Below are 13282 nucleotides of genomic sequence, written 5' to 3'. Positions count from 1 at the left end.
TGACAGAATTTTAATAAGTACAAAGGCATTCTGATAAAATATAAGGTATTAAAAAGTGATAATTATCAGCACTTGAATTAATTTTCTGGAGAAATAAATTAGCACATGTTTTAGGCTAATACGACTAGATACTTCAACTTGGTTGGGCTACTGCCTATTAGTGAGAGGTCAGCAGGGAATATTCAAGCCAGAGAGTCCTTCACCATTAAGGAAAGCATTTCCTTCAAAGCCAGCTCACAATCCTCACTCCTGGGGTTAGGTCCACACTGTAGCAAAGAATTCTGAAACTAAGGTCTAGTTTTCCTAACAAAACTATTTCCTTGCTTCATCCCTTAGTTTTTTAATAGATATTTTTCAGGGCAGCATAACTTACTGTATCACTAGCTTTGTTTAGCAATAGAAGGTAATACAGAAACCCGCCCAGTATTTTGCAGTCCCCCTTCAGCACAGAGCCAGGTATCCCGCAGCTAGTCAAGTTTCTACTCTGCCCACCCAAAAATGTAAGGTATAAATATGAATGTGCCAATATAACACAACACATCAAGACATATACTTATGTGTGCATGTATACATGAACACACACAATCTCAGAAAGTTGTGTAAGCACATGCTAAAACATCTCTTTGGTTTTAATGTAAACAGTACTACAGCTCTGGGCTTCCAAGGTTTGGACTGGCATTTGATCAGATTCACCCACTGGAAAACCTATCAATAGAGACTGAAATTTAAAAATCTCTACAACCTCTAATCTTATATATAATCCTTATCTTACATAGCCTGAAATATTTTACCTTAACCCTAGAATAAGTAGACAATAGGCATTTAGCAACTTGAAGTCAAAGTCCTGCTTTGCTTTTATTCATAGAGAAAACGAACCAAATCTTTCTACAACAGAAACAGTTTAAACTAAATGTAGTAACTGACTCACTTTTTAAGGAAAATCCAAATTACTGTTAAAGAATAAACCAACGCTTCTAACTCTGTAATATTTCAAATCCATGCTGCAGTGCAAATAAGTATTTACCCCAACCCGAAGTCCTTGGCACTCAGCTCTTCTTCAGCAGCCAATGCATGAAATTAAGTAGTTACTTTGTTACACAGACTGGGGGAAGTTCTGTCTTAATGAACAAACTAACCCATTGGCTTAAAGTGTAACTATGTCAAGTACAGACTGTACTACTTGAGTAAGGAAAATTAAGTCTAATTGAAGGTACCATGATAACAAAGAAAATAGTTTGGCTTCAGGGACTGCAAAGAAACACTGGTCATTACAGGAAGTTGTAGTAATGCTGACAATGTTAAAGTGATTCTAGAAACTAGAAGTTCTAGAGTATTCCTCCCAATGTCACACTTTCCTGTCCTATATAACCAGTTCTACAAATTTTGCTAGCACTTCTGAGTAACATTTAATGCCCATAAAATTTAACTGGCAGTGATTCCTAGTTATTTTGTTAGTTTTACTATATATCTTCAGTTGTATCATTTCCCAGCCAACCCTGGACTCCCATCTCTTTAATCATCTAATTTACCAAATTCCCTAGCTATCGCCATATAAGAGGGGTTTTTTCCCCCCCTGAGGAGAGGGTGTCTTCTTGGTGCAGCGGCAGGCTATGGTGTATTTACAGCCAAAGCTGAGCATTACAAATATTTCATTCAGTACTAAAAGAGGCCACTTCTTAAATGGGGATGGAGGGAGACTTGACTTGGGGTGGTAAACACACGATACAGTGTACAGATGCTGTACAACAGTGCACCCGAAACCTGTACAATTTTGTTACCCAGTGTCACCCCAATAAATTTAATAAAAAATAATAATGTAAACAAAAAAGACTACTTCTTAGGATATAGGTAATATCCTTAGTGTGCTAGTTAAGAACTAGAATAGTACCTTAAGCTATAACAACAACAGATTAGATTCTTTTTTCACAGTAAGCTATTTAGCTTACCCATGATGAAACTAACCGGAAAAAAAATGTTTCCTCCTTTGAGAACTTGGGGAGAAAAAAACACTCATGTTTGCCCCCAAAGTTATTACTAACAAACAAATGGACTGCTAAAAACCTAAGTTGTGATAAAACTATCCTATCTCTTGTCCCAAAGACTCATTACATGGCAGTTACTCATCTAGAGCAAAAAAGACAGAGAGGCTTAAAAACTGGCCTTTTTTTTCCTTTTTGCCTTTCAACTTGCATTAAGTTTAATAATTAATTATTAGTCAAAACAAAAATAATTAATTTTACCTGCTAACTCCCTCCAGTTCTCTGATGTTTACTTTTTCTATTCAACATTCAAGAATATACATTATCAAACACTGCGAAAAGAGAGACTATTATAGAGAAATACAAGGACTTCCCATCTCCTGTAAAATTAACAAATTAGCATAGAGAAATATTCCTAATTCCTGGAAGAAACTTGAAACTTAATGTGGGGTGTTTCTTTTTTTCTAGAATAATGTTGTAATTCAAATGTCTAAAAATAAGGAAATGAAATAAATGTCAAGCCCAATGCTAGTGAGAAAGCAAAAGACAAACAAAACATACCAAAGAAGCTTCTTCATTTGAGGGAGAACCAAACACAAATGCAAATCACTCAAACACACGTGACCAGACGAAGGCTGGAACACAAGCACACCATGAGAGCAAATAGCAGAGAGGCATTCCAGCTGACAAGACTGGAGAAAGCTTTGACCCTAAAGCGCACAGGCAATTCACCCAAATTGCCTATGGCTGTCTGCTAAAAATACAGATCACTGAGTTCCATCCCAGATCTCTGAAACAGATCCTCCTGTGATGAAGTCTCAGAATGCTTTTTTGTCTTGTATTAAACAATCACTCCAGTGAATCTGACTCAAGGGATCCATGGACTGCATTTAGTTACATTAAAATTTGGTGGGAGGGGATACTGGGGGGGGCGAGGAGAGGGAAGGGTTGTCAAGGAACATGTATAAAAGGCACATGAACAACGACAAAGGGGGATAGGATCAAGCATGGGAGGTGGGGATGGCTGGAGTAGGGGGAAAATGGAGATGACTGTATTTGAAGAAACAATTAAAAAAAGGGAAAAAAATTTGGATTACCACTGTTCTAAGAAAAGGGTAGGACCTAATGAACAGACTTAACAGAGGGACTTTGCGAAGACAGCCATAGAAACAGAACACCAGGGTATACAGGAATTGAAGGGTTATAGGGTACGTGCAATGGTGAAATAAAATATTTGCTGGAATCATAGGTAAGCCAGCTAGAGCCTTGACTCAATACATAAAGAGGCTGAACTCTCTTCTGGAGGAAGTAGAGAATGGGCAAAGCTTTCTAAGCAGCTTACCTGACCATGATTAACTGGGAATCCAAATAAGAGCTACAAGGACAATATGTGGAGGAGGAAAATAGGGAATGCATGAAAAGACATCACAGGTATAGAAAGACAGGACTTGGGGACTGGCTGCCTGTAGACAAAAGGCAGAAATGAATATGACTTTGAGGAAAATTTTAAATGAGTCAAGTGCCTTCTCAGTGTCTGATACCATGCCAAGTACCGGAGCATCCAAAAAGTATGAGAATCATTAATTCAACATAGCAGTTGAACACCAGGTGCCAGGTATCATGAACAATGCTGAGGATATACAGGGGGAAAAAAATCCCTGCTCCTCAGGAGTTTTAAAACTAGATCTTGCCCTCTTCCTCTTTATTTGTGCCTCTACTTTTTATCAGGAAAATAGTATTTCTGAGCTTGTCTCTCCTTCCCCAATGTCTGCTTCGCTCCTGAAGCATCGGCTAGCTCAACTCAAGAACATGCAGGTCCTCATCCTGAGTGGTCTTATACATTTGTTCTTAATGGCAAATACTCAGGAATGCTTTCTCAGCAATGATAACAAGGCAGTCTTGATAATGAGACTGTAAGATGTGAAGGTCCAAATTCAAGTGTCAGTGAAACCCATCATGTTCCATTAAATGGGCTTACAGAACTTGACCACACAGAACTTTAGAGCAGTCATTTATTCACGCAGTCAATGTGTACTGGATGCCATTACAGATGGTATTTTTTCCCTACCTGGAAAGTTGAGTAACATCCTAAAAAAAGTTAGAGTGGAAAGTGTGGTTTCTTGAGAAAATTAATTAAGAAAAAAAGGAGAATAAGCAGCACTTAAAAACAGGAGTGAAGGGAGATGAGAAGGGGTTGTATGGGGGAACTCATGCAAGACTACCAAAACTCAGAACAAACACTGACCAAAGGACAAAAGGTAACCACAAGTCTGAGAATTGGATGGAGGTCACTTGTTAAGTTATATTCCTAATTTTCAATATGTAATGCTGCCAGTTACTCAACTTTCACAATAATGTGAGATAAATCTCTGCTCTTCATTAATGGACAAATTACTTGACAAGAAACACACATCAAAGAACAGAACTATATAAGACAGCAATAATCAAGTGCTTGGTTATATGATGCAAATGACATCCATAATTCAGAGAAACAAAGATTTAAATACCAGTTTTATACAAAGTTACTCTGAACACTTTTCCAGAACTGTTAATAACTAAGACTATTAACATTACAGTTAATAGTACAAACTATTAACTGAGTACAAACTGTAATAGCAAAGACTACTGGCTGTACATCATTTTGTAGCCACACCCATAAATGTGGATCACTTTAATGTTGGTGACATCATCAAGTAACTTTCTATGCAGTTTTACTTGTAACTGTCACTTCATTTTGATCACAGTGCAGTAAAACATTTCAGATCCGAGCTCCAATTGTATACAGTCTAGATTGCTATCATTCCTGGGATCTTTCCTGTCTTTGGTAAATAAAACCCAGAATACAATCAAAGCATTCACAATTAAATTACAAAACACTTGATTTTTAAAAATCTATTTTAACTATTATTTTTGTATCTTTAATCTAGATCAGGTCCTTTCTCTTCCACTCTCTCTTCAATGCTTTGTAACAACTAAAGTTTTATGGGGTAGTCTTATGACAAAGCACAAAAAATAAATATAAAATAAAATCTAGGTGCTTCCCATGTGAAACAAGATGTCCAAAATTAACTAAGATTTTTTTTGTTGTTTAAGAAGAAACATTTCAGCCAAGTGAGGACACTGCAGGAAGATGGCCATTTATGAACCAGGAAGTGGGCCTTCTCTAGACACTGAATCTGCCAGCACAGTTCCAACCTCTAATATTATAAGAAATGCAGGCCTGCTGTCTGCGAGTCTATCACAGTCTGTTGTTCCAGCCCGAAGAGACTAGCACCCGAAGAGATTGTTTAGTTTATCCAGTAAAATTTTTGCTTGAGGGAAAAAAAAAAGATCTATTTTGTAAAATGTGCTTAGAGGCCTTAAAAAACACACATGTAAAACAGAATGCAAATATACAAAAAGCACAATGACTGTTAAAATATTATCAGGAATGTTATTCTGTCTTTCTCTACTACTCTGTATCATAAAAAAAAGTACCTCTAAAGACTAAATAGCACATTTAAACCTAGTTCAGCAACTGAACTCCTAGACCAAGAGTAAAAGGGTTTTTTTAAAGAAGGGTTAATATTATTGCTATAATTGGGAGGTAATTATTTTGAAAATAGTAAAATTGAAAGTGCCTACAAAAACCATTATAATTTTGCTTCCAAAAAGAAAAAAAATTACCAATTAATTATAACAGTTTCACTGACTCTAGGGTTTACCCTATTTTTACCTTGCTTAGTAAAAAGCTCATCTACATAGCAACCCCAATTTCTGAGGCTAAAATTCTGCATAGAGTATATTGTGTAAGTTGGCAACAAGGGTGTGTCAGACTCAGATAATAAATGTCATCAAAATAGAATCACAACATTTTAAAAGTCTCTTACCAGTTGAAATTCTCGACGTCGGTCATAGGCATTCTGTATGCCGCTGTCTGCCCACAATGCTCTTATAGCAGGAAGATATTGCAAAAAAACTTGAGTTTCCACCATTCCTTGGGCCGCCAAGGGGGAACGGGTATCAAACGACATCATCTTGTCTCCATTGAACTGGTTTGAGTTATCTCCCCAAGGAATATGAAGCTTCTCTCTTGCATCTACCAGCACCCTCATACCTTTGTTTAAAAAAAAAGAAAAGTGTGACGGGCGTTACTATATTTTCTCATAGATTCTATCCCAGAATAACTTTCATAAACTTCTTAACTACTCCAGGCCCATCTCCTCCAAAAATGGAGACCAACATCAAAAGGGCATGCATAACTTCTCAGAGTTTAAAAAAACAAAGTCACAATCATAAAATTAGAGCCTTGAAAAGCATAAAGTATTAAACAATAGCTCTAAAGGATTTTAACATGTTCTAATTTGTAAAATAACTTCTGAGGCAGAAGGTAGTCACAAGAGAACAAAGATGAGTAAAGAAAACAGAAATCATGCTGCATAGCCTGATGTCCAGGCTCAGAAGAAAACGGCTGCAACCAAGATTTTCTGAGCCCCCTCAAAAACACATTTACGAATGTCAAGTACCAAATGGTAATGGCTCTGGGTTCTGGTAGGTCCCTAAGCTTCCTGCTGACTCTACCACTGGTTTAGGAACACATTGAAAACTCAAACAACCTGTCCCATAGCAAGCTTCAAGTCAGTGTAAGTCACAGGATGGCAAAAGATTCTTCTAAAATGAAGACCAAATGCAAAAAAACATATAAAAAGAGATTTCAACTCAGAGATACTAGTCAAACCCACTATCTCTATCACTAAACTATTACCTTTGGGCCATTTTAAAGGTCACATGACTATCAAGAACTCATTTGTGTGGATAGTTGAAAAACTTTTTCCTGTCAATTTTCTAATCATGCCAACTCAGAAGAGTAGATGTCCACTCAGTGACATACCTCATCTCATAATCAATGCTCAAAGCAGGTCACACGTCGGACCATGCACAAATTTAAGAAACAGGTATTTACTTGGCTCACAATCAGTTAACATGCTGACTCTATTCATAGACATAATCCCTGAAGTTCTGCTGCATGAGGATACAAAGGTACCTTTAATTAAGGACTGGCAAGGCAGAGTCTGCGGCCTTGAAAAAGACCTTAATCACTTTTGTACTGAACATTAAAACACGATAAATACAACTGTTTTGTACACTTTAACTGCAGTGGGACTGGGGCTCCCGGCTCCTAGTGGTCTGTGAGCTCCCCACCTAGTGCTCTTCTTTGGTCATTACCCCCCTGCACAATGCACCCCTCCCCCCCCACAACTCCCAGACAGTTTTCCTCTCCTAAGTCCCGGGAGAAAAAAGTGACCCAAAGGAGTTGCTTAAGTACTTTCCAAACAAAAAAAATCCCACTTAAAAAAAAAACATGTCTGAAAAGACCTGAAATTTGTTGCAAACTCCTAGATAATTGCTACACAGATGAAATGAAGAGCATCTGGATGCACCTCAAGTGCCAAGCTCTGTCTCTCAATTTTGCTCAAATCGCCTTTTCTAAAGTAGAAAATATCTGACACTAAAAAAAAAATCAGTGCTACATATCGCCCAAATGACAAAATAAAAACCATCTTCTCGAATTCTCTGAAATCCCAGAAATACAATTCTTGTGTATTTTTCACTTAAGAATAAAGTATAACTTTGATTTTTAAAAAAAATAATGTCAAATAGCAGAGTTTACGATCCAAGCTGACATTGATTCATTGACTACCTATAACGGCTCCGCATAACTTTTAAGCCAAAGAGTCTGTATATCAATGCACAACTTCACTTATATAATACAATACAAGCAAGTTGTGGAGCACACAACCCCCCCCCCACCCCCCGCAACCGCGGCCTCCGCGGCCTTCAGTTAGGCAGAGAGGGGCAGAGAGGGAGAAACGTGTTGCATAGTGATTATAGGCAAACATCCTGCCCAGCCGTGGCACCAGGGCGAAAAACCACTGATGCTAATTTTTTCAGACTAACTATAACAGGTCTACAGCTCCATGATAACTGCACAGCAAACACAACACCCTCGAGTTTCATATCCTTGTCCAAAAGAGCGCAGGGACTGTCACCTTTTGCCCTTGACAAGTCTCGGGCAAAAGTCTCCTTACTGCGACGGTTCCAGAACTCCCTTCCTTGCTCAGGAGTCAGCCAAAGAAGCAAGGAGCTGGGAGCAGACCGACCCCATGTGACTCGGGTCACCCACCCGCGGAGGGAGGGGGGGGCGTTGGCACCGCCGGGGCCCAGGCTGGGGATGGAGGGTCTCGGGTTGGCTCCCGGGTCTTCCTGCCTCATCTGGAGGGAAGACAGAGCAGGTCACCCCGCACCCCGGCATTCCTCACTTCCCTCTAGAAGGGCGGGGTGGGGGACCATCCGTACTTCCTACCGGGGCACCAAGGAAGAAGGCGGGGAGCGGCGGGGAGCACCAGGGTACCCCCTCCCCTAGGAGGAGAGGGCACCCAGGGCAGCAGGACCAGTCTCCCCGGGCGCGCCCCCTTCCCGCCCGCCCGCTGGGCCGGGTCCTCCGCCAGTGACCAAGGGAACGAGGGCGGTGCCCGGCCCCGCGCCGGCCGCCGCCTCCCCGGGCTCCGGCCCCCGTCCCCGGGCTCCGACCCCCGCCCGGCACCTTTGATCACGTTGCTGTAGATGGTGGGGCGGAACTCCTCGCGCGCGCGCTGGTCGAAGTCCTGCCCGTGGATGATCCGCATCTGCTTCAGGAAGGTGGACTTGCCGCTCTCGCCCGCGCCCAGCAGCAGGATCTTCACGAGCCGCTTCACGTAGGTCTTCTCCCGAGAAAGGCATTTGTCGATCTCCTTGGACTTGCGCTGCTGCTCGGCCTCGCTGCTCGTCAGCACGCAGCCGGGGAAGCACACGGACAGCACGGACCGCGACGGCAGGAAGTCCGCCATCTTGCCGCCGCCGCCGCCGCCTCGGCGGGCCCCTCTGGCTCCCTCCACCTCCTCCTCGGGCGGCGGACGACTCCGGCACCAAGGCTCGAGGGCGGGGAGCGCTGCAGCGGCCGGAGCGCGCCGGGGGAGGGAGGGAACTAGCGAACTGACTCGCAGGGCGGGCCGGGCAGGGCGGGCCGGGAAAGCCAAGGAGGGAGGGAAGAAGGGCGGGCCCAGGAGGGGCGGTGGCCCCGAGGGCGCGCGCGGGCGCGCGCCCGCTGCCTCCCGGGGACCCGCACGCACGCAGCGGCCCCGCCCCTGCTTTCAGCGCCGCGCCGGCGAGGCTCGCTCTAGCCCCGGTGCGCGCGGCCGCCTTGGTCAGGTGATCTCCGGTAGGGCCGGGCGCGCGGCTGGGGCGCCTTTCTGTTTCTCTTTAATTAGTTGCGCCAGTTTCCCGGGACCCAATGTGCGACGACGCAGCTCTTGGACTCTCCGATCGCTCTTTCCCAGGTTTCATCCCCGAAGCCTGCTGTCACCGTTCGTGCGCCTTATTTCGAAGCCATTACCTACAAAGTTATTCAAACAGCGAGCGCGAGCCTGGAAGATCTTGGTACATTTTCTTAAGGTGGTTTTGTTGACATCCTGTTCTCCCAAGTCCTGAAAATAACCAAACGTCATCAATCCACCCACCGAGCTCTTTTTTTGGCATTTTCAGACCCCTGCAACCTTCCTTACTTTCCCCCACCCCCACACACACAATGAGAAGAACTAGTTAACTGAGATATGCTAGGAGGCGTTGGTTAATGTCACATTATTGTGGATTCCCTCCGGAACTGCGGCAGGCGGTGCAGAAATCAGTGGATGTTAACTGCGGCAGGGTGAGGTCATGGTGAAAATCCCCCTAAACCGGACACTGTGATGCTGACTCTTCCCTACAAGGAAGCAGATAAGCAAACAGACTCGAGGACTGGCGCAGGCAAACTTTAGGTTTCCTGCCAGGTTACGGAGGATATGATCAGCCAAGGGACTTTCTTCTGTGCTAACAGATTCAGGCCAGGACACCTGAAAGGGCTGCCAGGAGATGAGCAACCTGACAGCTGGGCTGGCAGACTGCTAGCAAAAACCCCGGAAACCAACTTCTTCATTCTTAGTGTTTAGTTTCAAGTGGAAAAGCCATTTTGGTCTCCCTCTGTTTTGGGCAGTAATGCTGCTTGATTTGGGCTTCTGTAGCTCAGAAACTACCTATGTGTTAGGCAGTTGAGGTAAGAGGTCAGCATTCTGAGAAGTTCATGAAACGGGTTGAAATTTTTAAAAAATCAGTGCTAATCAATTATTGTCTGAGTTGGGTTAAAGGCTGAGGAGCCTCATGACTCAGTAAATTGGCTGCAGTAAACAACGCTTGTAGTAGGACTATCTCCCATTGTCCTGGCCAAGCTCATAGGGCAGACAGCTTACAATATACTCACGCATAGTATAGGGTAGGACCAACTCTGGTATCTTGATGGGGTCAGAATCTCTTGGCTGTACTTTCAGGCAAAATGCCTGGTAAATAGTCTATGCTGGATGGAAGATCTGTGCCCCAACCATGAAAGGAATAACCACTGCCCAGTACAGGGGCCTATCATTGGCTGCCGAGTACCGTGTCTACATGGACTCCAGATTCTCCATGAGAGAAACCAGTAAGTTAGATAGTTAACTTTTTTTCCCCTATTTCTGAAAGTGTGTGCAATATAATGGAGAACCAAGGATGCCTAGGAGGCAGGAAGGTATTCCTGCCCAGCCAGTTCATGTTGTGACTGGTAGAACAGCAGAGAAAGCTGTTCAAAGCCCTGCCTGTAAGCTTGTGTTGGAACAAGCTTGGCTCAGTGTTTTTGAAAAAGAGACCTCTTTGAACCTGAGGTTTGGCTGCAGGAGTCCAACTGCTTCTAACTGTCTGGTAATTAAACCACCTTGAAATTGTAAGTGTAAAAATGAGTTAGAGGTTTGGTGGTTTCTCAAAGTTAAACATATAATTGCCACATGACCCAGAAATTCTAGAATTGAAAACAGGCATTCAAAGAAAAAATTGTACACCTGTGTTCATGGCAGCACTTTTCAGAATAACCAAAGTGTGAGAGCAACCCATCTTCCCACAGTGGATGAATGGATAGACACATGTATACAGTTACATCCATGCAATGCGATTATTCAGCCACAAAAGGGAATAAAGTACTGACACATGCTACGGCATGGATGAACCCTGAAAACACTATGCTAAGTCAAAGAAGCTATACCCAAAGGCCACATATTGTGAGGTTTCATTTATACAAAATGTCCAAAATAGACAAACCCATAGAAACAGCATATGAGTCTTTGCCAGGGGCTAGGGAGAGGGAAGAATGGGGAATGACTGCTTAATGGGTACAGGGTTTCCTTTGGGGTGATAAACATGGTTAGGAACTAGATAGGGGTGATGGTTGCAGAACATTGGGAATGTACTAAATATCACTGAATTGTTCACTTTAAAATGATCAAATGATTAGATGTGTGACTTTTATTACAAAAAAAAATGAGGTAGGGAAAATAATACGTTCCATAAGAAAGTTATTGTTATCATTTAGTGGCGAAGTACCCACAGTGTACAATATTCAGTGAATAAAAGTATGATTGTGGTTGTTTTAAAATAACACAATTTAAATTATTTGCACCAGAAGCAACACTCTAGCAGTTGTTTCAGGTTACATTGTAATGATATTAGTGATATTTTAATTTTTAGATAAATTTTTCATAGCTGAAAAAATTGCAACCTTTTAAAGGGAGCGGTCTGTTGGTTAGAATTGAATCTGATGGGTGTATATTTCCACTAGACCCAGTTGTTTTTTGTTTTTTTTTTTAAAGATTTTATTTATTTATCTTTAGAGGGGAAAGGAAGGAGAGAGGGAGAGAACTGGCCTGCAACCCAGGCATGTGCCCTGACTGGGAATCGAACCGTGGTTGCTTGGTTCCCAGGCCCACGCTCAATCCACTGAGCTACACCAGCCAGGGCCCAGTTGTTAATTCATTGGAAACATCGGTATGGCTAGACCGTTAATTCAAATGCAAATAAGGGATTCAGAAGCCCCAAGAAGCTGTGATAAAATGATCAAACAGTTGCTTAATTGCAATGTCCTTTTTTCTAGAAATGCAAAGTCTAATGCCAGTCTTGCAAGATAAATAATGGTATGGCTAAAAAAATGTAGAAATACATTTCCAAAGGGCTTTTCTCCTCTTGGGTGATCACCTTAGGATGGAGCAACCCCTTTCCAACAATACTGCCAATTCCTGAACCTACTATTTGTAACTCTTCTGTTGGAACTAAAAGTAAGATAGGCTTCCTATCTTATACTCACAACCTTTTTTCAATTTAAGTAAAAAAATGGCATTACTTAGCCCATTTACCAACCTTTGTGCCAAATAAGTTCATGCTGTTTACAAAGTCATTATCCTCCACAAATCTTTGTCACCCTAAGTCATTTTCAAAGAGTGTGCCAGAGGCACTAGGAACAATTCCAAAAGAGTTGTTCAGTTTTTTTGAGTCATGGGGAATATTATTTAAATAAGTGTGACTACTCACTCCTCGGGTTTGGACCATACCCATTTCGATATGTTTATTTAAAAATCAGTGATATTACTTAGTGGTTAAAGGTGGGGTTGATTTTTTAGAAAGGATGATAACCCATCCAGGTTCTTGTTACACAACTGTGTTCTGTCTTGTTGTCAATATAAAATAGGTGGATTCTATAGAGACAGGCTTTACCTTTCTTACGTATAAAATAAACGTGGACTTTCCCTACCTTCCTTGGCCTACAAAAAGAGAAAGGGAACTCTAGCCCCCCCCTCCCCCCATATACAAATCCCTTACATTTGTGTAATGTTTTAAACATCCAAAGTTCTTGGACCTACTCTACCTCACTCTCCACCCACAACAGCATGAGTAGGAACCCCCAGCGTGCGAAGAAGGGGAACAGAGTTTAAGTGACACACCCAAAGCCTCCCTCAGCTGGACCAGTTACAGAGCCAGGACTAGAAGATCCCTTTTTTGACTCTGAATCCAGTGCTCTTTCTTCTATGCCCAATTTGTCGTAGTGCCCCAAATGCCCAGGCGTGTGAAGTCCAAACTTTAGCAACAAGTAGCTACCTGTACTTACCCGTGCAGTGGCATGGAGTCCAGTGGTTCTGTTGGTCAGATGGACTGTTTTTCCAGTCCCCTTCAGGCTGACTGCCACTTGGAAGTTCACCAGCTCTTGGGGCTGATTCTGGTAAAATGTTCCATACTTTGAGCTCAGCTTCTGGTTTGTAAAATGTTCCAGGTGGTTGGTATAGAAATAAGAAAAGAGGAGCCAAGTATTTATAGGGTGCATGAGCCCCGGACGTCCCCTTAAGTGAGCTAGATATGAAAAGGCCACTGTTTCTGTAATGAAAATTAATAGTTCCCTTACC

General features: G+C 42.4%; 1 protein-coding gene across 1 annotated transcript in view; it reads right to left on the bottom strand.

Moving 5' to 3' along the window:
* Positions 1 to 9079, bottom strand: part of GNA13 (G protein subunit alpha 13) — a 31910-nt gene extending 22831 nt beyond the window's left edge. Inside the window, exons 1-2 of the mRNA XM_037127962.2 lie at positions 8563 to 9079; positions 5849 to 6075 (exon numbers count right to left, since the gene is read on the bottom strand). Coding sequence (XP_036983857.1) covers positions 5849 to 6075; positions 8563 to 8845 — 510 coding nt within the window. The 5' untranslated portion in view covers positions 8846 to 9079. The remainder of the gene's footprint in view (positions 1 to 5848; positions 6076 to 8562) is intronic.
* Positions 9080 to 13282: the final 4203 nt, after the last annotated feature.

The sequence above is a fragment of the Artibeus jamaicensis genome, unplaced genomic scaffold (genome assembly GCF_021234435.1).
Source record: "Artibeus jamaicensis isolate MK-2021 breed Jamaican fruit bat unplaced genomic scaffold, CSHL_Jam_final contig_1998, whole genome shotgun sequence".
NCBI lineage: Eukaryota > Metazoa > Chordata > Mammalia > Chiroptera > Phyllostomidae > Artibeus > Artibeus jamaicensis.
Note: the sequence above shows the minus strand (reverse complement) of the source record. Positions and strands in the feature narration are given on the sequence as shown.